A 26,835-nucleotide genomic window follows, 5' to 3' on the forward strand; every position below is an offset into this window, starting at 1 on the left:
TGGCAGCAGTTTTAAGGGCGCCCAACCAATTGTGCTATTATGTGTTTTTTTGCGTTATTTGGAACTTATTTTGTACATAATTTTTCTGCAACCGTATCTTACGGTAAAAAAGACCTTCTGGATATCACTCACCTCACTGCAATCACTCACCTTGGATTAATTATTTTTTCTTCAACAAGCAGGAAGCACAGGACATTCTCCAAACACTTGACATGGCCAACATCCCCATTATTTGCAAGAGGGGGAGACGCAGTTTTAGTATGGTCAGGGCGTGAGTTGGGTGGGTTGTCTATGTTCCTTTTTCTATGTTTTGGGATTTCTGTGTTTGGCCTGGTATGGTTCTCAATCAGAGGCAGCTGTTTATCGTTGTCCCTGATTGAGAACCAAATTTAGGTAGCCTGGTTTCACCGTCACCTGGAACTCAAGCCTAACCTAGTCCTGACGGGCAGCGCAGACATAATCCTCCAATGATGGAATGTTTTTTATACAGAACTAGTGGAACCATTGTGGGTAGCGGTCACAACCAATCTGAAACTTATGATGAAAATTTTTAATACATTTAAAACTTTCAACACATTTTCTTGAATTACAATTATTTCATTATCAGACCAAGCGGATGATACTACCTCTAGAAATATTACTGCTTATACAAATTCGTACTCGTAAAAACGTGCCTTTAGAAGTGAGCAAGCAATTACCCAGTTAGTGTCACGGCTTTCGGCTGTAGAAGGAGGAGCGGACCAAAATGCAGCGTGGTTGTTATTCATTTTATTTTAATAAAGAAAACTATACACTAATAAACTAACACTATAACAAACGTGCGAAAACCTAAACAGCCCTATCTGGTGCAAAACACAGAGACAGGAACAATCACCCACAAACACACAGTGAAACCCAGACTACCTAAATATGGTTCCCAATCAGAGACAATGACTAACACCTGCCTCTGGTTGACTGGCAGATCTGGAAGAATCTGGCTGACTGGCGGATCTGGAGGAGTCTGGCTGACTGGCAGATCTGGAAGAGTCTGGCTGACTGGCGAATCCTGGCAGACTGACGGCTCTGGCTGCTCCATGCTGACTGGCGGCTCTGGCTGCTCCATGCTGACTGGCAGCTCTGGCGGCTTCTTGCAGACTGGTAGCTCTGGCGGCTTCTTGCAGACTGACAGCTCTGGCGGCTTCTTGCAGACTGGCAGCTCTGGCTGCTTCATGCTGACTGGCAGCTCCTTGCAGATTGGCAGCTCCTTGCAGACTGGCAGCTCCTTGCAGACTGGCAGCTCCTTGCAGACTGGCAGCTCAATGCAGACTGACAGCTCTGGCTGCTCCATGCAGACTGACAGCTCTGGCTGCTCCAAACAGGCAGGAGACTACGGCAACGCTGTAGAGGCGGAAGGCTCTGGCAGCACTAAACAGGCGGGAGACTCCAGCAGCGCAGGAGAGGAGGAAGGCTCTGGCTGCGCTGAACAGGCGGGAGACTCTGGCAGCGCTGAAGAGGAGGAAGGCTCGGGCAGCGCTGAACAGGCGGGAGACTCCGGCAGCGCAGGAGAGGAGGAAGGCTCCGGCAGCGCTGGAGAGGCGAGGCGCACTGTAGGCCTGATGCGTGGTGCTGGCACTGGTGGTACTGGGCCGAGGACACGCACAGGAAGCCTGGTGCGGGGAGCTGCCACCGGAGGGCTGGTGTGTAGAGGTGGTACTGGGTAGACCGGACTGTGCAAGCGCACTGGAGCTCTTGAGCACCAAGCCTGCCCAACCTTACCTGGTTGAATACTCCTGGTCGCTCTGCCAGTGCGGCAAGGTGGAATAGCCCGCACTGGGCTATGCATGCAAACCGGGGACACCGTGCGTAAGGCTGGTGCCATGTTAGCCGGTCCAAGGAGACGCACTGGAGACCAGATGAGTAGAGCCGGCTTCATGGCATTTGGCTCGACGCTCAATCTAGCCCAGCCGATACGCGGAGCTGGAATATACTTTATTGATTACAATATAGAGATTAATAACAGTATAGCATTTCAAAGACTTTATTAATTCCATTGTAAAAAAATATTAAAAGCAGTTTTTACCTTGACACTCCCTGGCATCTTTTTATCTTTCTGGCACGTTCCCCCATTGGGTCGAGGAACAAAGCAATCTTCTGGGATGGCAGCATAACCTTTCAAGTTTAGACAGACAGACACACATATTACACAAACATACATACACACATATTACATTCACACATATTACAGTCACATAAATACACACATATGGCACACACACATTTTACACATGTGTATGTGTTCACATGTATATACTGTATTATGTATGTATTTCTTAGTTCTTAGTACTGCCTTAGCAGCTCTTACCGTCACAGTCCAGTGGTTGTATTCATTGAAGATGCCAATAATGTACTTGTACATCATTGGATCAATCTTAATAATATATATATTATAATATTATGAGAGTAATCCAACCAACCTCAAGTTTTGATTTCTTGCTCCCCCAAATGCCAGTCATTTCAAATGTGTCAAAGCTTGCTCGGTTGACTGCCTATTAAAAATCTGCACCAGATGAAACATGTAGGCATTGATGGTCTGACAGAAAAAAAGAAATACAATGAAGGTAAATCTGTTACACGGAAAAACAACAATTTAGGTTTTCCTTATTAATACACAGATTAATCACACACATACAGTATTTACATATACTGTATGTGCAACACAGTCTTACCTCACTTTCCAGCTCCATATTTGGACCAGTTCTCTGGAGATTCTGATAAAAGATTTTATTTGGCCCGATTCGAGACAACAGCACATCTTTACCTCCCCAAGCCTCTGCAACACCAGGAATAATGTACCTGTAAGTGAATTGAGATATATCAATGGATCAACCTGACAAGATTGCATACATACATTTGTTTATATCAGTAGCTGCTGCTGCTGCTGGTGTGGCGACTGTGGAGGCCTCACCTGCTGGTGTGGTGGTTGTGGAGGTGGAGGCCGCTGGTGTAGTGGCTGTGGAGACTGCACCTGCTGGTGTGGTGGCTGTGGAGGTGGAGGCCGCTGATTTTTATTTTATGAGGGATCCGAGGAGTCTCCTCTATATTGAGGCCTCAGGTGATCCAAACTTATTTTAGGCAAGATAACCCCCTTGTCATCTTCCAAGTCAGCGCTTTTCCCTTCGAGACCTTGAATCGTATATGGACAGAGATAGTTGGGATCTAGTTTGCCACCTTTCCTCTGCTGGCTTCAGATATTTACCCCCCACACTCTGTTACCCACATTACGTTTTGGCACTGTGCCTTTTTTGGAGGATTTCCTCTGGACCTCAGCAGTGGCAGTCTGGAGAACCTCATTGAGATTCAGCATATCTTCTGTTAATCTTCCACTGCTAAGTGTTAATCTGTTAATCTTCAACACTGCTGTCAATCTATAACATACATTTCTGATAAGAATTTAAACTTACAAAGATAAAGTCTGCGCTTCTCAAATCAACTAGAATGTAAAATGATGTACACCAACCCTGTAAATATTCTGGAATCTCTGACGGGTAGCAAGCCTCTCTACCGAACATCAGGTAGAAGGGGGTGTATTTTGTTGTCATTTGATTCTTGGTTCTTAAACCAAACATGGCATCAAGGTGCTTGTCCCACTCTTTTGGGTTTTGGTTTACTAATTTAGAGATGTATCTGAAAATATGATTGAACAGAAAACGATATGACAAAAGTTATTCTTAGAATGTGAAAGTTTTTATAACATTACAATTGAGGACCTCAAAACCACTACTGCCTGTTAAATATGTTATAACATCAGTCTACGGATGTTGCTTATACCTCTGTATTGTCCCATTCATGATTTCTACCAATCCATTCATCTGGGGATGGTACAGTGAGCAGAGACTTCTTTGGATCGCCAGTCTTGCAGACATTTTTGTTGATCTTTTATTATAAAAGGGGAAAAAACTCTTAGAAAGTTGAAGACATTTAAACAAATATTAAAGTTGAGGATAAGTAACACAGTTACTATTTACCTAATTGACAAACTCCTTCCCTTCGTCTGTGAGTATACATTTGGGTGCCTCAAACTGATAGAAATGTTTTATTATGCAGTCTGTGACCTCCTTAGCAGACTTTGTGCGGAGCGGGTATGCCTGTGGCCATTTAGTGAGGTAGTCAATCATAACACATAACACAGATATACTGGTGTCCGCTGTCTGTGTCAGTTTGCCAATAAGGTCCATCCCAAGTAGTTCAAATGGCTGCGTGACCTTGAGAAAACATTGAACACACTTTACATTAAGTGTGTATTAGCTCTGCTGTAAGTATATAGCAACACATGCTATAAACACATGCTATCTGCACAGTGTTGCTGTGCAGATGGAATTGCTATGTAGTTAACCTATGTGTTAGGTTAGGGTCACCTACATCACACGCACTAAGACATGCACAAACTTAAACACAGAAAAACAACGGGCTTTAGTAGCTCTCTCCAGGCAACCAGGGCAATAAATCAGAAGAGTGACAGGAGGAGAGGTCTCCACACAGACACAATTATTGTGAAACCTGACACCTTCACAGTGTTTGAGTCTATTACTCAAGAAAGTACACATGATTGATAGCCCCCAGGTCCAAACAGTCTCACCTGGAAAACTATCCATCTCCAATTTGAATAAATGCGAGGCACAACAGTTCCCAATGGCACCAATCAGATTCTGTTCAGTCCTATACCGTGTATCCACCTATGACTTATACTACTAAACTGCAATTACATAGCTGTTCTTGTGTGTAACTGCTATGCTGCTTTGACAGGCAGGCTAAAGATATGTAATAACATAGTAACAAATGTACACCAAATGTAAAATGTTAACATTATGACTATATTCTCAAAATAAATATATTACATTTTGTTAATGCAGAAATGTAATTGTAAAGCCACATTCCACTATTGGAGTGTACTCCACCTCTGTTTTATAGATGTCATGCTGGCCTGGCAAGGTATACATTGTGACACTTAAAATATTAGGACTGATAGAGCTATAGTTTTCAAAAGTGTTTCAATAGTTCTCAAGAGCAATTACCAACTATTAGAAAAACACAGAAGCATCTGCATATTTTTTCATAAGAAGTATCAGAATATAATAGCCAGTTTAATTTAGATAATAATAATAATAATAATTTAGATAAGAGAACGTTAGATTTATAATTAGCCATTGTCTATGTCAGTGGACATCCCTGGCCAATAAAATATTTTTGAGATTGCATCTCTTGTTTTTTTTTGTCCACAATGATCCCCAATGCTGCTCTCATGGAACTCAACAAAGATGTTTTTGGACTCCTCAGCACCACAGCACCACAGCACCACATACTACCTTTGTCCGGAAGGCACGGGAGGTGTCTTTGTAGCTGCTGTAGTATAACTCACAAAAGTATTCCGTGGATACGTTATTAAACATATTTAAGTATTCATTAAGAATACAATTGAGTAAAATTGTATTTCTTCCACTCATTAATTGTATTAAAAGTTTGATATAGTAAGACTGCAAAATTCAACAAGTTGGCCTACTTACTTCAAACCTCTACTGTTGATTATAAGACAAAATGGCCAAGTAATCATCCACCGTCTGAAAACCTGAGCCATACTACTATATTTTGATAAAAGGATCATCTATGAAACTATGACATTTAGATAAATCACTCAGGCGATTGGATTTGATAGTAAGCTATTTTGTCATATGCAAATGATGCATTATTAATCCCAATGTTAAATTAAATTATCGTAGTTTAACACTAGTAGATCTTACCTTGATATCAAAAAACGTTTTGTAAACTACAAATGAACACAACAACATCAACCTGACACAAAATATTGCTACAAAAAGGCTGATCTCTGAGGAAGATTGAAGGCATAGGGTGTAAACAACGAGACTTGGTCTCGCCAACAACTAAACTTGGCCTGTTGTCATAATGGTTTTGAATTGCTATAAGATGATATAATAAATATTATAGTCATGGAGGTAGATAATATAATGGTTTGATAGTTTTAGACCAATTAATAATGGAAAAATCAACAGATAAAGTGTACTTGTAAGTCTCGCCTCACCTTCTACAACAAAATTAATGGCCTTTTTCCGAAAACTTTTTTTTCATCCTTGGTCAAGCCCACGGGATAGCCACCATTGCTTTTGTAATTGACACAGTTATTATAGGTTGCAGGATCCATTCTTCTGAAAACATATGTTTCGAAATTAAATCAATCACCTGGGTTCTAATAATCTGCAATGTTATGACATTTATGCAAGTTGTGTACTTTGGATAAGTACTTCAATTAAGCACTTGTTGTTGCTTTACTGATAGGTCAAATGCAAATGAGTTGTATCGCGTAGGGTCGGTAGGCCTGACGTCTCCCATGATATGCTGTAACACTGAAAAAAATAAATAAAGTACTCTTCAGTATAAAAGCCATTAACACTAAAATGAAGCACCCTTTCACAAAAAAAAAGATGCTTTAGCAACGCAGGTAGAAGTGTATTCTTAGTACAAAAGTAAATCAGTATCAAAGTGTTTTTGAATAGGTGGTTATTGAATCACCATTTACAAACAACAAGGGACTTTGCAGTTATGAAGCTTGCAGCTCAACTGATTCAACCAATTAGGCAACAGTACACAGCGAAGTCTTGGTGATTATCCACTGAATCCTTAAAGAGAAGACAACTTCAAGATCTACAATTGTAGATCACAGAGAAAGATCCCCCCCCCCCCCCTTCCAAACTCCTTAATTGTGTGGCTAAGTCAAATACTTTCTGTGGCACACACTACTGGTCAACATGAGCTAACAACATGATTCTGAAGTGTGCCAGGCCTTGCAGTCCCAAGATAGAACTGGGGAATTTTGGCAGGCAAGAAAATAGCCTTGCTGAAATCCCCCCCCCATCATGATAGCCAACAGCAATTAATAATTAATGTATGTGTGTTATATTAAACATAGAGGAGGGAGTCAAATGTAGGCAACCAATAAACATTTCAGAACAACTACTCTTCGAATAAGACATGGGAGAGATGACGAATTTTGGCAAAGAGATTTATTTATAGACTTGAAACAAATAGCCAAACAGAAAACTGCAGACATTACTCGTGCCTCCACCGCGATCAAACCGACATAAAAAAAATAAACGCAGCCTAACGTGATCAGAAATCACAACGAGCAAGCAAGTCGCAGCAATTAAGAATTGAGTGCGCGCGCGTTCACGCGATGGGGGGATTCTGGCAAGGGGGAGCTTAACCGCACAACACCGGAACCCTCGCCAGACCTCGCCTGGTCTGTCTCGCAAGCGTTCCCGAAAGTCCTCGCGATGTTGCGCCAGTGGGTTTAGAATAATGAGTGATAGGTTTAGAAAGCTCGATAGGGTAACTATTTATGTTGATGATGGTAGGCTACTGTATACATCTTGGGAACCCTGTCTCAAGCTTTTGTTTTCATTCAAGCTGAGAACCTCGATACATTAGGGTCCGTTCGTAAATGCACAGCGTTTCGCTCCCAGAGCGCACACTGGACGCCCTGGCCAAGAAGTAGGGTTGATCTGAGCGTTCTGACCTCACAACGGCAGTCAAGCTCCCAAGCTCACTGGCTAAAGTTGACTAGTTTGTGAGCCACTTCTAGACACAAATGAGAACACCTCACTGATCATTTTAATCGCCCTATCAGAGCTAGTTAGGCTGTTTTCATGCTATCAATAGCGTTAGTGACTATCTGTGCTGCTAGCAACATTTGATTTCAATTTTTTTGCAAACCTTTATTGACACCTGTCATATTCAACGGTGTTGCGCGTTCGTAAATTCATCAGTTATTCTGTTCTCTGGCACACTCAAACGAGAGAGTTTTGACATCGGCGTAGATAGAGAACATTAATTTACGATTGCACCCTAAATCGACATTATTGATTGGACGATTAGGACCAATTGGAGTAGAGCACGAGATGTGACGAGTTGACTTTTGTGCTTCGTTCCTTTTTGTTGCGCTTTTGGTGCTGAGGCAGGCAGTGAAGAAGGCGCGACCACACCACTTTGTAAGCATTTGAAGGTAGGTAAAATAACGCTTTTAACGGTAATCATTGGAGATATATTGATGGCAGTCATTACGCGTTCAGTGATGTTTGTCATTTTTGGTGTAAGTAACTTAGTTGTCATTACAAATGTATGGTAATTGAGAATCATATAATGTAAGCTAGCTGCCCTGAACAGCTACTATAGCTAGCTAACAAGCCCTAAGCTAACTTTAGCACACTGCTCGGTTTTATTTTTGGTCACAAGTTTTGGGATTTTTTCTAAGTTCAACGTTACACAATTTTTTTCAATCATACAATACATTATTGTATTTATCTTAAACGTAAACATTTGGGCGGGTTTTGCTACCCAGCGCATGACTTTGGTGATGGAGACTAGGTGGGTGTGATCACACTCGGCCTCGGTCTGTGCCTTTTCCCAATTCCGATGTCGTCAGTCGACGATTAAACATTGATTTTCGACCCCACTAAGGACACATTGCTGTGCGTTAACTTACATGTGAAGAGGGGCTTCAGTCCGCCAACTGTTAAGATAGCTAGCTACAGTAGCTAGCTAATTTATTCAGGTTGTTATCCAGTGTCTGTGCCCCTGCTGAGCTGACAGTGCAGCCGAGTCCATTGTCTCCTCAGCACCAGTTTGCTATTCGTGCATTTGAAGGTGGGTTGAGATGGATATCAGTGTCGGTGGCATTTGTCTAGCTATGTCAAGTTAATGTGTGATATTGTATCATCTTTAATACTGTAATGATTCCTAATTGTGTAGTATTTGTTTTTTGTTTTATGAAATTGAAATCTGTCATCGACATGAATAGTTACTGTTGGTCGTTTGTATTCAGCCTTTGCTAGTGTTGGTTTCTTGTTTTGAAGCTGGTCTTAAGCGTAGGCACGCCTCGACCTTTAGCTAGGAATTGTCTTTAACTCAATAATTGCAATGATTGAATTTGAATGCTCTTCAATCTGACTGGCAATTCAGACCACATCTAGCTAAGTTCATATTGTTCTCTGACCTGTATTCACAATGGTGCTTTATTGTCTTCGTGCAATAGTCAAATCCAATGATGAGCAAGAAAACGTTACCTGCTGACATGATATTGCCATGCCAATGGCAAGGTAGAAGAAATTATATTTGAGTAAGCTTCATTTATGCTCTGGTATTTGTTCCTGATTAACAAGGATGGGAAGGACTTAATTTCCACGCCCTTTTTGTCTTCATTGAAATAGACTATTTTTAACATTTGCCAGCTCTTGTTTTGAACAGGTGCAGTAAGGCTACTTTGAAACCTATTCTCAATTATTTGCTGTATCACCTACATTCATGCTATATGTCTAACATTAATACAAGTGATCCATCTCCAATGGTCATTTTATAGACAGCAATAACCTCAATTGAATTCTTACTTGGCACATATCAATGGCTCTCCACCTTCAAAATCAATAGTTGTCATTGCTTTTTTCAATCCGTGTTTCTGTTCATTTCTGATTAGCGCATGGATGCATCTTTGATGTATTGTCTTTCTGTCATTAAACCTATGGCTTTGTCTGTATTTTTCCTCCCAGGCATAGCAACCCTCAGTACTCTGCTGAAATGGCATCCTCTGGAGGTAAGTGTTAACATGACAGGCCTTTATTACACTATTACAATGAGCTCCAACAATATTGGGACAGTTCCACTTTTTTTTTTGTTTAGTGCCCAATAGAAATTAATGGTACATTTTGGAGTCACTTTTATGCAATCAGCTACACTATTGTATTGTTTAGGTGTTATAACTCTATGTTATTATCAGTTTGATACATACTTGTATCAACATTGTTGGATTCACTATTTTCACAGAGATCCTGGTTAAGGAGTTGGACAAGCGTGCTTCAGGTCAAGCATTTGAGGTAATCTTGGCCCCCGATGCCAAGGGTGAAATCCCCCTACCTCCCCCGAAGGAGAAGAAGGAGATGTCCCTGGAGGAGATTCAAAAGAAACTGGAGGCTGCAGAGGAGAGACGCAAGGTACCTAGTCAGAAATACACAAATAAGTATCAGGAAATGGAGCCGCATCCACATTACAGGTTTAGTTCATTTATATTTTATTATTTTCTAGCACAGGTTCGGTCCCACTAGGCTACCACTAACTTACTGTGTGACTTTGATTTTCTAATTTGATCAGAGTCATGAGGCAGAGGTGCTGAAGCACTTAGCTGAGAAGAGAGAGCACGAGAAGGAAGTTCTGAAGAAAGCCATGGAAGAGAACAACAACTTCAGCAAGACGGCAGAGGAGAAGCTCAATCAGAAAATGGAAGCCAACAAAGAGAATCGCACGGCACGAATGGCAGCACTCAATGAGAAATTCAAGGAGAAGGTTGGCCTGCCATTTTTCTCAGTCATCTTGAAGTCATTTTCTGCAATCCTGAACTTAAGAGATAATTTCAAATTGAAAGGCCCAGGTTATGGAAATGGGATGTTGGTTGAAATTCCATGTACACTGTTCAAAGTTATACTTAACTAATCAGGATAACTTATGTGATTTTCATGTTTTTATCCATTCTAGGATAAGAAGCTTGAGGAGGTACGAAAGGCAAAGGAAACAAAACCAGAAGGGGAGAACTGATTTTCTTTTGTAATAATTTTTTAAAAACTTGTGCAAAGATATCTTTTTGTTTTGTTCAATGACAGTATTATATTTGTCATTGTAATTCACCTTGTTTGGATTAGTTAGGCTGTCCATTGTTGCTTTTGTTGTGGATGTGTAAGTATTTCTTCCCCCACCTCCGGTAGATTTGTGTATTGCAGTTTATGACCTTTGAAATAAGCAGCGTTTTTACCTATAAGGAAGCATGCCACTGCTACGCATTGGTCCTTATCATTGTGAATTGCATAATATAAGTAAATCCTTGTACCTTGTAAAACTGTGTTTATCTGATCTTAATAAAGTTGCAATTGTTCTTTAAAACCTCTAAAAGTCTTAGCCATTGTGGGGGGTTAACATATGATTTTTTTTAAAGATGGTCATACCATGGATTATTTAGCCTATTTGATTTTGATTTAATAATATTTAATTTGTCCTTTACTACTATATAGCCCATAGAAACGCATTGAATAACACATTCATAAATGGCATAAAAAAAATATTCAAAAATGAATCATAAGGAATAAGGTTTTGAAGTGTCTGTTCTATATCTAGGAGATATAAGAAAGCTCAGGAAATATATATATGTATTAACACATTTAATCCCTTATTTTTGTTGTCATAAAACAACCTCCATACTTCTATTCGTTTGTATTGGTTACCTTCAGACAAGTCCCGTTGGGGGGCGGAGAGCAAAATGGAGAACACCATCGTGTATGTGAGTCTTCCTTTTTCATAGAGTGGTCATAATAGTTTGTAGGCGCTACATAAGTTTTCGTGAGTAGACCGTCTCTTGAACACCGCTGTAGCTGAGCCACCTTTCACCGCAGATGCATAAGGCCTACAGGCGGATGCGGTGGATTTAAACGCAGCCCATGCAACAAAAAAACTGATCTCTATTTTAAACTGAAGGATTTTGATGGGGATTTTATATTATGTTACTTAGTCAATAGACTCCTTAAGGATTATTAATGGTCTTCATTTATTTGTGGCTTTTGGGTTGCAGACTCATTTACTTACACACCTTCTGTATTGGTGCACACAGACTACACTAGTAATTCCATTTTGGTAATTCTCATTTCGTCATGCAAATTTGATAGTCATTTTCAAATGGATCCCACAACATAGTAGATGCAGCATAGTGGATGAATAGTGTAATTACATCACCCTCAGAATTTCAATTACGTTATCTTCATCTTTTCCCTAAAGATTGGATAGAGTTAATTGCAATGTTTGTTTACTCGTCATCATAATTTTTATCTAGATGTTCTTGTTATTCATTCCATCTATGTTGTGATATAAGGCCTTGATAGTGATACTGAACTGCTTACAGTAAAAAAAGTCAAATCATTCCTTTGACTCTACTGACACCGAGTGGTAATAGCGCAAAGCTATAATGTAGAGCAACAGTAGTTGGAAGATGAAATTAATATTTCTCTTTCACACATTTTGGCAGTGTATAGACAGTGTCTTTTGGGCGTATGAGTAATATTGTTTTATCATTATAAACAATTAAATGAACATAATGTGTTTTGTTGAATTGTTTCACTGATCAAGTGTTCAAATGCCATATTCTATTGGAACTGGGAGGTTAGCCGTTCAGGCCTAAAATTTGGTTGAATTGGTGCCTACGGTTACAGAGTGCTGGTATGTAGCCTACTGATTGTATGGCCACAGATGGTCCCTCCCCAATGCCAGCATGGTGACGAACAGTGCCTCTTCAACCTTAGGAGGCTGAATACATTTTATTTAGAGAAGTCTCTGTGGTCAGCCTAAATTCTTGGACATCATGTTCTGGTCCCTTTATAGTTAACCTACCTCACCTCTATAGCACCTCTATATAAGCTATGTTCACAATAATTTGTCATGCTAATCGTTAATGTTATACTAAGGAGGTATCGGCAGATGTGATAAACAACATATATTACTGTATAAGTCCTTCCAAGCAACAAAAGACATTTGAATATTTCCCCCATCTCATCTTTGCTTCAACAAGTGTGAGACCTGCACTTTGAGCAAGTTCTAAAATAAGCCATACATTTCTAGAGTAATAAAAAAAGCAACGAGGATGAGGTACTGTACCATTCATCAACAAGGGCCCTTTCCGACGGGAAATGTACATGATACAAATGTGTGGAAATACAATAATTACACAATTGGGACACAAATAGATTTTTAACACACTAAATATGCTTTCTACCCTATCTTTGCTTAAACAAGTACCTGAAAAGTTAGTTTGGAGTGCATTTTTTGTTCCTAAATACATTTTAAATGTATTGGAAACAGGTTACCAAGTCACATACCAAGCGTGAAACATGTTGAAATTGCAAACAGAATGTGTTAATCTTGTGTGAAATTTTTGGTCAGGCTCTTGCCTATATTATTTTAGAGACACCTGTTAAGTCTGAGAAAGATATCCACCATATGACAGCAGGCTGTGCACATCTATGTGCACTTTATGCAATTGTACAATAACGGTTTTGTATTGTACAATACCATCCACATAAAGAGGTCTCAGCAGGAGGTATTGTCAGCCTTCACAGAAGGGAAGACAGCTGAGACACCTCTGCGAATTGTTTTGAAGGTCTGGGCTGGGTCTGACTGAGTATATACAATGCAAGCCTTTCACAGGCGCATCCACAGTGTTTCATACAAAGACACATTGTCAATGGTACCCACAACGCGGGAGGAGGGAAAAATGTGAGCCTTTCTACAGTGACTGGACTAAGGAGCGATTCAAAAATTTGCTTGACTTGATATACAAATTAGTTTCAGTTTACTGTGAACCATATTGGTGGTAAACGAACAATAGGTCTCTCATCAAGATCGAAACTTGTGCTGAGTTCGTAATTTCACATGTGGGCTAACTTCTGAGTTTCAAGTTTCCATTGCAAAGCTACTGTGGGCCTATATCTATTGGTTTAGCACTCTGGTAGACACCTACATTTAAAGTCACATCATGAATGGGTTAGAATGAAATGACACTGTAATAAATACCAATAATAAAGTGTCAATGCCAAAGCCTATTATTGTTTTAAGAGGGGAACCAAACAGCTGCTAACAGCTGATAGTGATCTTGCTTTGCTAAAAGGAAATAGCAAAGTAATTGTACCAATAAATATAGTCCTATGTGCACACACACACACACACACACACACACACACACACACACACACACACACACACACACACACACACACACACACACACACACACACACACACACACACACACACACACACACACACACACACACACACACACACACAGAGCTCTCCAATAGACTTTCAAATCAGTAAAACAAATACATCATTTATGGTGAATGGGTGATTCTTCATTTTCAGAGCACACACTACATTTCATTCCCTTACAGTGTGCAATCAGTCAAATAAGACCTACGCTATTGGTGAGAATCGAATGAAAAGACAGGAACAATACACCATATCTGACTGCTGATTGGTTAGAACATCTGCTTGTCAAAGGCTCGTGGCTCTTTGACTACGGATTGCGTCTTGATAAAAATCCGACGGGCGCTCCACCCGCACAAGAATAATCATACTTTAGTAATTTTATTGATCAAACAATGTTATTTATATTTGATGTATTAATGAATAATCCAAATGATTCACTATTCAAGGTTTTGCACTGATACTGCGTTTGCCTTCTTCAGGTAGGTTTATTTATTATTTATTTATTTATTATGGTTTTCAGCACTATGGCCACGCCAGAATATGGTCGCATAAAATGTCAATGTGCATGCCGATAGACCATTTTAATAATGTGCATTTGTATAGAATACTCTGTTTTAGAACATCTCGTATAACATGTAATAGAGCAGCTGTCAGAATGGGAAATTGAAGTCTATTCTGTATGCAGTTTACCCCTCCCTGATCATATGTCGGCTTAATTCTGTCTTTTTACAGAAATACCCAATTTGTGTTCATATTAGGCTACGTCGATAATTAGGATAACATATTGATCCGTCGATTGTTAGCTAATAGGCTAAAATAGGTCTCACTGTTGGATGTCTTGAACAAATAATTTACATTAGAATACCATTCTATAGTCTCAAAGCTTCTGGATTCGTTTATACTCGAGCAATTTTTCAACTATGAATATTTTAAGACAGCTAGGCATGCAACCAATGTAAAAATCTGAGGGTGGAGACCGGCAAGATGGGGAATATGTTACATAATCCTCTTCCAATTCAACGATTGCTCCATGATACCATTTTTCCTTAGCACTCAGTAATTTACGTGGTCTCCTCTTGTCTCCTTAACCTTTCCCACGCCTGCATGGTCATGGAAGGACAAGGGCAATACAATTCTCAGTAGAATAGGCATTCTTTCGCTTGCTCTGCTTTTTGTAGATGCATGCAAATGAAGTAACAAGAGGGAGTTTGAGGAATCGGTTTCATTTACTGAAGGCTATTAATATGCACCCCGTGTGTAGGCCTAGGCTACAGCATATTTGCACTGCTGACACTGAAAATAAATAATACATACAGTACATAAGTAGCCTAAAGTACGCTGCTTTATATCTGATATTTTTTGTATGATTTTATTTCAGATTTTAGACAATAGACATAGACAAAAGACAATAGACAACTTAACATTTCACAGATATATATCCACTAAACTAGACATTACCTTGGCTGGGACTTAATGCCCAATCTTCAACATAAAAAAAGACAAAAACACCAACACAGACATACAGTTCAAATCAAAAGTTTGGACAGACCTACTCATTGATGGGTTTTTCTTTATTTTTACTATTTCCTACATTGTAGAATAATAGTGAATACATCACATCTATGAAATAACACATGGAATCATGTAGTAACCAAAAAAGTGTTAAAGAAATCAAAATATTTTTTTATATTTTATATTCTTCGAAGTAGCCACCCTTTGCCTTGATGAAAGCTTTGCACACTCTTGGCATTCTCTCAGTCTTGGCAATCTCTCAATCCCCTATACTATGTTCTTACAAAAAAAGGTTTGCAATTCTCTAGTACAGCCAATATTGAAGACTTTTAAATGCTTCTCAAAGATGCCCTCTGGTGGTCAAACTAGCACTAACTAGAATTAATAGCAACAATGGTTGACAATTAAATAAAGTGCCTACATTCTGCAGCAGCCAGCATGGTGTGCTGCAGTATGACGTAACTTTTACAGGAAGAATCACTGTAGGAAGGAGAGGAGATTTTGGTAATTTCGTCCCCACCTGTCCACTAAAAGCCAGGCTCATCGGTAGGAGCGAGTACTCTGGTGGGAATACGTTTCCTCTCCCATCCCTTTTCATGCCATGTTGCTGTGGGGGAACCAGTCAAAATCTCCCCAGGTATTCATGGATGCTACCCTGGCATCCGAGCTGGATATCCCCACAGCCCCTCTCCATTCCCATGGATATTAGAGCACTGGACGGGCGCTCTATAGGCCCGGTCACCCACAATACCACCCCCATCAACCTACTCGTGTCAAGGAACCACAGCGAGATGATGCAGTTCCTGCTCATTAAGTCTCCTCAGATTCCTGTGGTATTGGGATTCTCCTAGCCCGTTCTGCTATCCCCAGTTCCCAAAGTCAGTGCAGCCTGCCCCAGGACATCTTCCTGGGGGCTCGGAAGTTGCCCCGGATCTCTCCGCCATTCCCCATTCCAGGACCTCCGGGAGGTGTTCAGTAAGGCCCGGCCATTTCGCTTCCGCAGCACTGACCATATGATTGTGGGATTGACCTTCTCCCATGCACCACTCTGCCCCGGGGACAACTGTACTCTCTGCGGGTCTGGAGACCAAGGCTATGGAGGACTCCCTAGCTGCAGGGTTCATCCGTCCTTCTCTCTCCCCCGCCGGCGCAGGGGTCTTCTTTGTAGAGAAGAAGGACAAAGCCATGTGCCCGTGCATCGACTACCGGGGTCTCAACGACATCATGGTGAAGAACCGCTACTCGCTACCACTCATCTCCTCGGCCTTCGACCCGCTCCAGGGGCCACCGTGTTCTCCATGCTGGACCTACGGAATGCCCACCACCTGGTGTGGATATGGGAAGGGGACGAGTGGAAGACTGCCTTCAACACGGCCGGCAGTCACTGTATCTGGTCATGCCATTCGGCCATACCAACGCCCCTACTGTGCTCCAGGCTCTGGTTAATGATGTTTTCCGCGACATGTTGAACCGGTTCGTCTTCGTCTACCTCGATGACATCCTCGTCTTCTCCCGCTCCAAACTTACATTGTAAAACCTCTGAAACGTTCTTACAACTTTCCTACTCCGCCCATAACTGTTGGACTTTATAACACTCCCAGAAGGAATGAATTATTGAGTCATTGTTTGTTTTACACTTAAGACATGACTCTACCATTGTGCTGTAGAATTTGTGTATTTTGTCTCTTGTATAATATATTCTATACATTAGTTTACATTTTTGTTACATTTTTGTTAGCTGTAATTTTGTTATTTTTGCTTCAACAGTTCTTTTTAGGTCTTGGTTCCAGTATTTTATATATTTTTTTCAATTAGTGTTAGTTGGATAGGCTCTCTGCAAAATTTTGTAGGCTATATCTTACCTATCATATGAGTATCCTTTTCTGACTCAAAGAAGAAGAATCAGAATCATAAAACACGGACCAAGATGTTCAACGTCCTTTGCTTTGATGTCCAAAATATTTCAGATTGAAATTTTATGATATAAAACTTTTAAATTGCATATAATTTTAAAAAGTGCACTGCTTTATTTCCAATGTAGTCATTATAAAGATATCTGTTAAATGAAATAATCTAACAAGCTAAACTACCCTCTTCACCCACCACCATTACTAAGCCAAAGCCAAAAAAGCAAAGCATTGTAATATCATGCAACACACGATTCGGGTCTAAATCTTCTCGCTTGCAATCAGAAATGACAGCTCATGGTCAGATAGATATTGTTAACTGACTGTGAACTCATTCTCTGCCCTCATCTTCCGTCTTTAGTTTGCCATGACGACTGTGGTGATGGAGCAGATTGGTCGCCTGTTCATCAATGCTCAACAGTTGCGTCAGATTCCTCAGCTGCTCGAGTCGGCCTTCCCTACTCTGCCCTGCACCGTGAAGGCCCATGATGTGCCCTGGGTGTTCCGTGAGCCTCACATCCTTGGAGGCTACAGGCAGCCGGAACACAGCTGGCGCTACTACTTCCTCACCCTCTTCCAGAGGCACAACGAGGCACTCAACGTTTGGACCCACCTGCTTGCCGCCTTTATCATCCTGGTCAAGTGCCAGGAGCTGTCCGAGACAGTGGATTTTCTCCGTGACCCCCACGCCCAGCCGCTGTTTATTGTCCTCCTCTCAGCCTTCACCTACCTGTCGTGCAGTGCCCTGGCCCACCTGCTCAACGCCAAGTCCGAGCTCTCCCACTACACCTTCTACTTCCTGGACTATGTGGGCGTGGCCATCTACCAGTATGGCAGCGCCCTGGCCCACTTTTACTATGCCATCGAGGAGGGCTGGCACACCCAGGTGCGAGGGGTCTTCCTGCCCACCGCAGCATTCCTAGCCTGGTTCTCGTGCTTCGGCTGCTGCTACGGCAAGTATGCCAGCCCGAGGCTGCCCAAATTTGCCCACAAGCTGTTCCAGGTGGTGCCCTCGGGCATGGCCTACTGCCTGGACATTAGTCCCGTGCTGCACCGCATCTACAGCTGCCACCAGCAGGAGGGGGGCTGCTCCAACCAGGCTGTGGCTTACCACCGCTACCAGGTAATCTTTTTCCTGGTGAGCGCCTACTTCTTTGCCTGCCCCCATCCAGAGCGCTGGCTGCCCGGGCGATGTGACTTCATTGGCCAGGGCCACCAGATCTTCCACGTGTTCCTGGTGCTGTGCACCCTGGTGCAGATTGAGGCGACACGCATAGACTACATTGAGCGGAGGCCCCTCTACGAGCGTCTCCATGGCAACCTGGCCCATGATGCAGTGGCGCTCTTCATCTTCACGGCATGCTGCAGCGCGCTCACTGCCTTCTACATGCGGAAACGTGTGCAGGCGCAACTGTGCGAAAAAGAGAAGTAGGAGCTGTCAGGACAGAGGGAGAAAGGAGGATAATGGAGAAAGACTAATCTGATTTACACTGGAAAGCTAAAAAAAAGACAAGAGATTAAAGCAATTAGACTTTCATTTTGTAAAAACAATGACCTGCTGTTTTTTTATCCTTTTTTTTTTGTGGCCTGCCAAATGACATTTTAAACTGGCAACATTGACTGTCTTGTGATGTTGACCTTCCAGGAAGACAGAAAAATCCTGGTAGTTTCTGTCTGTCACATCACAAGCAGTCCCTGTAATCACAAGCAGTCCATCACAAGCAGTCCCTCCCATCTTTGCACTTCACAGAGAGGGTGAGATGAAGGTCGGAATTGAGACTTTTTTATTGTGTTGATTTTCCTATTCATTTTCCACTCTCTACTGTGAGATCACATGTCATGGCCTGGCTAGCTACTGAATAGTCTGAATGACTGTTTGACTACATACTGTACTGTACAGACTGACCAACACCAGGCATGACACAGACCATCTCAATAGAGGTATGCAGGAAAGAATGGAAAGAATACCCACGTTGCCCTTAAGTGGATCATCAAATAAATAATTATTTAGTTCAATAATTTCTCACCAGCTTTTATTTCTTAAAAGTACAATGTGAGTTTCAAAGCTATTTGACTCCCAAGTCAAATGTTAATGCTTAATGAAGACCAGTATTCTTTTTTTATTCCTTGGCTATCTCATGATATTCAAGTGAGCTGCAGTCGACACCTCCAAATGGTGTCTCCCCTACTCATTCTCTCTGTTTTATCTACCATATTCTCTGCCCATTTTCTCCAAAGCTGGGTTTGCTAACTGATTGAGGTGCCTATATGCGCTGTCAGATATAATAGACTGGCAGTTAGACTGGGCTAGAGGCATACCGCGCACAATTTGCAAACCAAACAGAACATTTCTCCTCGAAGACACATACATTGGCCATTTTACTAACGTGGATTGATCATGTCAAAGAACAAAGCTGGCACTCTTAGGATAGTTGGCGTAAGAAATGGATGGAACTATGTGCCCAAGATGACTATGAAGTCTCTTTGTCGTTGTGATAATATTCCTTTGTATTCAAAGGGCTGGAACTTCAGCTTTTGCCTTTTCACACCCGATGATGTCAATGCCTTTGTGTGTATTGTTCAGTCTTTTCATGGACTTGACTTTACTCACAAAAGGGCTGTCTTAGTACTTAGTATATGTATGGTTGGGTATGTAGAGTTGAAGTCGGAAGTTTACATACTCTTAGGTTGCAGTCATTAAAACTCATTTTAAAAGACTCCACAAATTTCTTGTGAACAAACTATAGTTTTGGCAAGTCGGTTAGGACATCTACTTTGTGCATTACACAAGTAATTGTTCCAACAATTGTTAACAGACAGATTATTTAACTAAAATTCCCCTTATCATAATTCTTTCCCTTATAATGCATTCTATCACAATTCCAGTGGATCAGAAGTTTACATACCAAGTTGACTGTGCCTCTAAACAGCTTGGAAAATTCCAGCTGAAGCTTCTGATAGGCTAATTGACATCATTTGAGTCAATTGGAGATGTACCTGTGGATGTATTTCAAGGCCTACCTTCAAAAACTCAGTGCCTCTTTGCTTGACATCATGGGAAAATCAGAAGAAATCAGCCAAGACCTCAGAAAACAAATTGTAGACCTCCACAAGTCTTGTTCATCCTTGGCAGCAATGTCCAAACGCCAGAAGGTACCATGTTCATCTGTACAAACAATAGTATGCAAGTATAAACACCATGGGACCACACAGCCGTCATACCGCTCAGGAAGGAGACGCATTCTGTCTCAAGGAGATGAATGTACTTTGGTGTGAAACGTGCAGAACAGCAAAGGACCTTGTGAATATTCTGGATGAAACCGGTACAAAAGTATCTATATCCACAGTAAAACGAGTCCTATATCAACATCACCTGAAAGGCCCGCTCAGCAAGAAAGAAGCCACTGCTCCAAAACTGCCATAAAAAAGCCAGACTACGGTTTGCAACTGCACATGGGGACAAAGAACATGCTTTTTGGAGAAATGTCTGATGAAACAAATATAGAACGGTTTGGCCATAATGACCATCATTATGTTTGGAGGAAAAAGGTTGAAGCTTGCAAGCTGAAGAACACCATCCCAATCGTGTAGCACGGGGGTGGCAGCATCATGTTGTGGGGGTGCTCTGCTGATGGAGGGACTAGTGCACTTCACAAAATAGATGACATTAGTCAGGAAGATGAAGCATGGTCGCAAACAGGTCTTCCTAATGGACAATGACCCCAAGCATAATATCAAAGTTATGACAAAATAGCTTAAGGAAAGTCAAAGTAAAGGTATTGGAGTGGCCATCACAAAGCCCTGACCTCAATCTTTTGGAAAATTTGTGGGCAGAACTGAAAAAGCGTGTGCGAGCAAGGAGGCCTACAAACCTGACTCAGTTACAACAGCTCTGTCAGGAGGAATGGGACAAAATTCACCCAACTTATTGTGGGAAGCTTGTGGATGGCCACCCAAAAAGTTTGACCCAAGTTAAACAATTTAAAGGCAATGCTACCAAATACTAATTGAGTGTATATAAACTTCTGACCCACTGGGAATGTGATGAAAGAAATAAAAGCTGAAATAAATAATTCTCTCAACTACGTTATTCTGACATTTCACATTCTTAAAATAAAGTGGTGATCTTAACTGACCTAAGACAGGGAATTTTTACTCTGATTAAATGTCAGGAATTGTGAAAAACTTAGTTTAAATGTATTTTGGCTAAGGTGCATGTAAACTTCCGAGTTAAAATGTACATGCCTTGGAGCATGTCTCTTTGCGTGTATTGCTTTGCTTGTGTTTGCTTGTGTTTGATTCAGATGTGAATGTGTTTGAAAGCCTGTCTTTGCACTTATTTCTTATGTTCAAGACCCCTCTTAAGAACACTGTAGTTCGTTAACGTCCTCTCAAGTCCCTTAAGGTGACATTTTAAGTCTGTCACACATCAATGAAAGGTGAAATAATTGCTCACAAAAGAGCAGGATTTATTTTAAAACCTAATTTTATGATGTCCATGAAACGGTGGCAATAATATATTTAGAGCTAATGTAAACACATTACACAGGTATTCAAATCAGGACCAGAGAGAAAAATTCCAACACTCATTTTGAAAGAAATGCCATTTAAAATGTTAATTTTAGATTAATAAGATTGCCCCTAGTGTTCTGTTGTGAAATGCCTCGTAAAATTAACGTAATTTTATATGTGCTGATCAAGTTTGAGGTGGCATTGAACTTTACAGACTTGAGACCTGGGTTTGGTCTCAGCCAAAGTCACTAATAATGTCATCCTACAAAGCTTAGGCTAATATCTAACAGGTGACGGAAAGGTTAAATCATGACTGACTTACAGCTAACTGCCAAAATAAAGGAAACACTTAAGTGAATGAGGGATACAAAGTATACTGAAAGCAGTTGCTTCCACGCAGATGTGGTTCTTGAGTTAATTAAGCAATGAACACCCCATCATACTTCGGGTCATGTATAAAAATGCCCAGTTGCCTGTTATTTTGGCTACCATGGCTAGAAGAAGAGAGCTCTGTGACCTTGAAAGAGGAGTCTCAAAGGAGCATATGGGGTTTAAAGTAAGTGTGTGTGTGTGTGTGTGTGTGTGTGTGTGTGTGTGTGTGTGTGTGTGTGTGTGTGTGTGTGTGTGTGTGTGTGTGTGTGTGTGTGTGTGTGTGTGTGTGTGTGTGTCAGTCACCAGATCTCAACCCAATCGAACACTTAAGGAAGATTTGAGAGTGGCGCATGAGACAGCGCTTTCCACCACCAACAACAAAACACCAAATTATGGAATTTCTCATGGAAGAATGGTGTCGCATCCCTCATATAGAGTTCCAGATACTTGTAGAATGTATGCCAAGGAGCATGGACAATGTTCTGGTGGCTTGTGCTGGCCCAACGCCCTATTAAGACACATGTTATTTAGGCAGTTCCTTGAATTTTAATTGTTATGGTCTCACTGATAAAGGGGTTGCAATGACTAGAATAAAATTATTGTGACCCCTAGTATCCAAACTACCACTGTAAGTGCCATTCCTAACACAAACCAACTTTTAATCATATAACTGTTCACCTTGATACTACTGACTCTCACTATACTGCACAGAACCTAAAGCAGGGAATCTTTAAATCAGCATTGATACGGTTCTACCCAGGGTTGCAGGTTACCATTTTTCGTCAGAAATCTTGTAGTTTTTCCTGATCTGATAACCTAACCAGATAAAACTCACGACAATAGACAGTATGGTTGAATATGGGCTCGGATGGGACCAGTTTTTCTTATCAGGTCACATGGTTTAAAAAAAACTCCTGAACTTGGGGGAGGGTGAAAACCATGTCAAACTGCAGCAACCTTGTACTTGTTCATATTAAAATAAAGACTAGGGAGGTTTCCTATACACAGGGGCCAAGGCCCCCAGAAGATATCATTTTAGAGAGCTCTGTAAGTTGTTTCACATAAACAACTAGATGCTGTTTTCCATTGTGCCCTTAGGTTTATTATATGTGATGGTTATAGAACTCACCATTTCGTTTTTTTTAATCAAAAATTGGGTTGGATGTATGTAACAGATAAGCAGCATTTTCTTGTGTTTATCAACAAAGCACTCATGCAGAAACTTCCTATGTATCTATCATCATTAATTAAATTTAGACATACAAATGATCAAACCCGATCTCAGGCTTGGATAGCACTGGAGGCCCCTCTGGTCTCCACAGAGTTGGGTAAAGCTGCTTTTCGTTTTTTTTTTGCACCCTTTATATGTAAATGCTGCTGCATGCATATAGATAATATCCCCATAGTCTAAAATAGACATTTAAGTGGCCTGGACAATTTCCTTCCTTTAACAAAAGTCAGACATGTGTCATGACGTTGCCCTCTTTGGGTACAGCAAGCCCCATCCCCCTCTACCTGTCTCCTACACACAGGCTGCTGTGGTCAGAGAGAGGTCGTAAATTCCTGGAGGATATCATGGTCCTCATGATCCTCATGGATATCAGGTCCTCATGGCCACAGTATACAGACAGAGTGAATTTTCATAGAGAACAAAGGAATTTCTTCCACTTCACAGAACTTGATGTCTGAATAACATTTATGTTCTGGAGAAGGTATAAAAGATCGGTGTAGAATCCAGCTACAAACTGGTCCGTTTGGTACAATTTGGTGAAACTCATGGAAGACAATAAGACAACATTACCATAATGCTGTTTATATAACAGCCTCATATTTGAGGTTTTCATCTAATTGTTGTATAAGATGAATGAGTGAGGATGATACTGTTTGTAAAATTGTGTAATGTGATTTTGGACTGTTTAATGAAGGAAACTCCAATTCCCTTTTGAGTTTAACTAAATCAGAGGACTGCCCATGAGCCCAGTTAGGGTCTGGCATACTGGGACAGGCCCTTTTCTGCAACTCCCGAATAAAACCCCCACTTTGATAATTTCTCAACAGACCATGTTTCCCTCAATTGCGAGCGGACAAACATTTGAGTAGACTGCTGAATCTTTTAACCATCCCACGTGGTTAACTCTGAGACTATCGATACTGACAGAATAAGAACAAGTCTTTGATATTAATTATTAGTCTGCAGCTAGGAATTCGGAATCATTGAACGCGAAGACCGACAACCGCCGAAACATCTATCCATAACGACATGAATGAAGGTCACTCTGAACTATCCATCCTAACCACGTCAGAGAGGGCGGACAAACTCTCCAACAGAAACAAACTTTTCAACAGAGATCCCCGACGACACAATGAATGTAAATATATATATTGATTGCAATTGTTCCCGAATAAGTGAGCGTTCATGTGCAAAGGATTAGCATTTCAATTGTTAGAATTACCAACTGTGTGTTGTCTTATCTCTGTCGACCCCCACTCCCCTTTTGTACAGCAAGCCGCGATGCCGGTTTAGCCCACTGGGGCACATTCCCCTATCATTTCTTGTAACCATATTTACTTTGTTTGTTTGTGTGTGCACTTCTGTGATTGTTTAGTTAGTTAATAAATAAATGATTTAAGACAATTGATGTATGGATGACTCATAGTGAAGACTGGGTTTGTGCAGATAACCAACAATTTACGACGTTTGGAATGAGACTAACGTGAGGTAAAGAAGAATTCATTAATCAGAAGACTATTGATCAGATAAGAAAATATTCTGAAAAGTTATATTAGGAAAATTATAACTTTGTAATCTGAATCTTTTCCTTGTTGCCCCGACTTCCTAGTTAATTACAGTTACATGATTAATCAGTTTAATCGTGTAATTCTAATTACAGAGAATCTTTTATAAAAACAAAAAGTCCTCATTTAATGATAGTAAAGACACGACACATGTTTGTTTCTGTAAAAGAAACCAACCTTGAACTTCAACTTCTTCACCAGCTCAGTAACATGTTTCAGATACCAAGATATGTGTAGGAAGGAACTCGTTCAATTTGTGTACCGTTCAAACTAGTCATTACAAATTCATTTAAATGACACTTATATGTGACTTCTACTATCAGAATACAAAGATCGCATTGAAAAGACTGGTTGAGTGCTTTGCTTTGTGGTCTGATTGTGTTCAGATCTGTCTGACCACTTCAGGAGGTGGTCAAGGATGCATTTCTCCTCAGTCTGGATGCAATCAGGCTATGGCAAATGCATACAGTGTGCTACATGATCAGCACTCCTCACGCAATTCTCCAGAAAATGTGTTATTTGGGACCGAGAGACAGATTTATAACGTTGGAGTAAATACGTTCCTAGCGCGAGAGGAACGTATTTGCTGGCCTCATAAATGCTAGCCAGCTAGCTACTATTTAGAAAAACATTTTGTTTTATTTGGCTAGCTACAGTGGTTAGCTGGCTAGTTAGCTACAGTAGTTAGCTGCTGCCATCTGTTGTTGTGTTATCATATTTTGCCTATGCCACCATTTGTAGAATGCATACTGGCATTTGAATATTGCGCGGGAAAAGGAAATATCACATTTACATAAGTTTACCAAGTACTTTGTTGAAGCACCTTTGGCAGCGAGTACAGCCTCACATCTTCTTGAGTATGACACTACAAGCTTGGCACACCTGTATCCTGTCAAGCTCTGTCAGGTTGGATTGGGAGCGTCGCTGCACAGCTATTTTCAGGTCTCTACAGATATGTTCAATCAAGTTCAAGTCTGGGATCTGGCTGGGCCACTTGAGGACATGTATTATTCATTTATTTTTATTTAACTAAGCAAGTTGGTTAAGAACAAATTCTTATTTACAATGACGGCCTACCCCGGCCAAACCCTAACCTAGACAGCACTGGGCCAATTGTGCTCCGCCCTATGAGACTCCCAATCACAGCCGGTTGTGATACAGCCTGGAATCAAACTAGGGTCGAGTAGTGATGCCTCCAGCACTGAGATGCAGTGCCTTAGCCCGCTGCGCCACTCGGGAGCCCCATTCAGAGACTTGTCCTGAAGCCACACCTGTGTTATCTTGGTTGTTAGCTGAGGGACGTTGTCCTGTTAGAAGGTGAACCTTCACCCCAGTCTGAGGTCTTGAGCTCTCTGTAGCAGGTTTTCATCAAGGATTTCTCTGTGCTCCATTCATCTTTCCCTCAATCCTGACTGGTCTCCCAGTCCCTGCCGCTGAAATAAATACCCACAGCATGATGCTGCCTCCACCATGCTTCACCATAGAGATGGTGCCAGGTGTCCTCAAGACCCGACGCTTGGCATTGACGCCACAGAGTTCAATCAGACCAGAGAATCTTGTTTCTCGTGATCTGAGTCCTTTAGGTGCCTTTTGGCAAACTCCAAGTGGGCTGTCATGTGCCTTTTACTGAGGAGTGGCTTCCGTCTGGCCACTGTACCATAAAGGCCTGATTGATGGAGTGCTACAGAGAATGTTGTCCTTCTGAAAGCTTCTCCCATCTCCATAAAGGAACTCTGGAGCTATGTCAGAGTGACCATCGGGTTCTTGGTCACCTCCCTGACCAAGGCCCTTCTCCACCAATTGCTCAGTTTGGCCGGACGGCCAGCTCTAGTAAGAGCCTTGGGGGTTCAAAACTTCTTCCGTTTAAGAATGCGAAAAGTGCAAATCAACCCCAGAAC

The 26,835-nt window shown here is 41.3% G+C and overlaps 2 protein-coding genes across 2 annotated transcripts; both read left to right on the forward strand.

Annotated features, from left to right (window-relative positions):
- Window positions 1–7,776: 7,776 nt before the first annotated feature.
- On the forward strand, window positions 7,777–10,980 carry LOC135522518 (stathmin-like). The gene is made up of 5 exons (XM_064948845.1): window positions 7,777–8,050; window positions 9,591–9,634; window positions 9,865–10,031; window positions 10,189–10,380; window positions 10,570–10,980. The coding sequence occupies exons 2-5, from the start codon at window positions 9,619–9,621 to the stop codon at window positions 10,627–10,629; spliced, it is 435 nt and encodes a 144-aa protein (XP_064804917.1). The 5' UTR covers window positions 7,777–8,050; window positions 9,591–9,618; the 3' UTR covers window positions 10,630–10,980.
- Window positions 10,981–14,157: 3,177 nt separating this feature from the next.
- Window positions 14,158–24,776, forward strand: LOC135522519 (membrane progestin receptor alpha-like). Its single transcript, XM_064948846.1, has 2 exons — window positions 14,158–14,317; window positions 17,619–24,776. The coding sequence occupies exon 2, from the start codon at window positions 17,625–17,627 to the stop codon at window positions 18,687–18,689; it is 1,065 nt and encodes a 354-aa protein (XP_064804918.1). The 5' UTR covers window positions 14,158–14,317; window positions 17,619–17,624; the 3' UTR covers window positions 18,690–24,776.
- Window positions 24,777–26,835: the final 2,059 nt, after the last annotated feature.

Source organism: Oncorhynchus masou, chromosome 30 (genome assembly GCF_036934945.1).
Source record: "Oncorhynchus masou masou isolate Uvic2021 chromosome 30, UVic_Omas_1.1, whole genome shotgun sequence".
NCBI classification, from domain to species: Eukaryota; Metazoa; Chordata; class Actinopteri; order Salmoniformes; family Salmonidae; genus Oncorhynchus; species Oncorhynchus masou.

Coding starts and splice junctions, on each gene's coding strand:
- LOC135522518 (XM_064948845.1), top strand. Junction 10,032..10,188: donor CTGCAGAGGAGAGACGCAAG/GTACCTAGTCAG, acceptor TAATTTGATCAG/AGTCATGAGGCAGAGGTGCT. Junction 10,381..10,569: donor ATGAGAAATTCAAGGAGAAG/GTTGGCCTGCCA, acceptor TATCCATTCTAG/GATAAGAAGCTTGAGGAGGT.
- LOC135522519 (XM_064948846.1), top strand. CDS start 17,625: ATGACGACTGTGGTGATGGAGCAGATTGGTCGCCTGTTCATCAATGCT.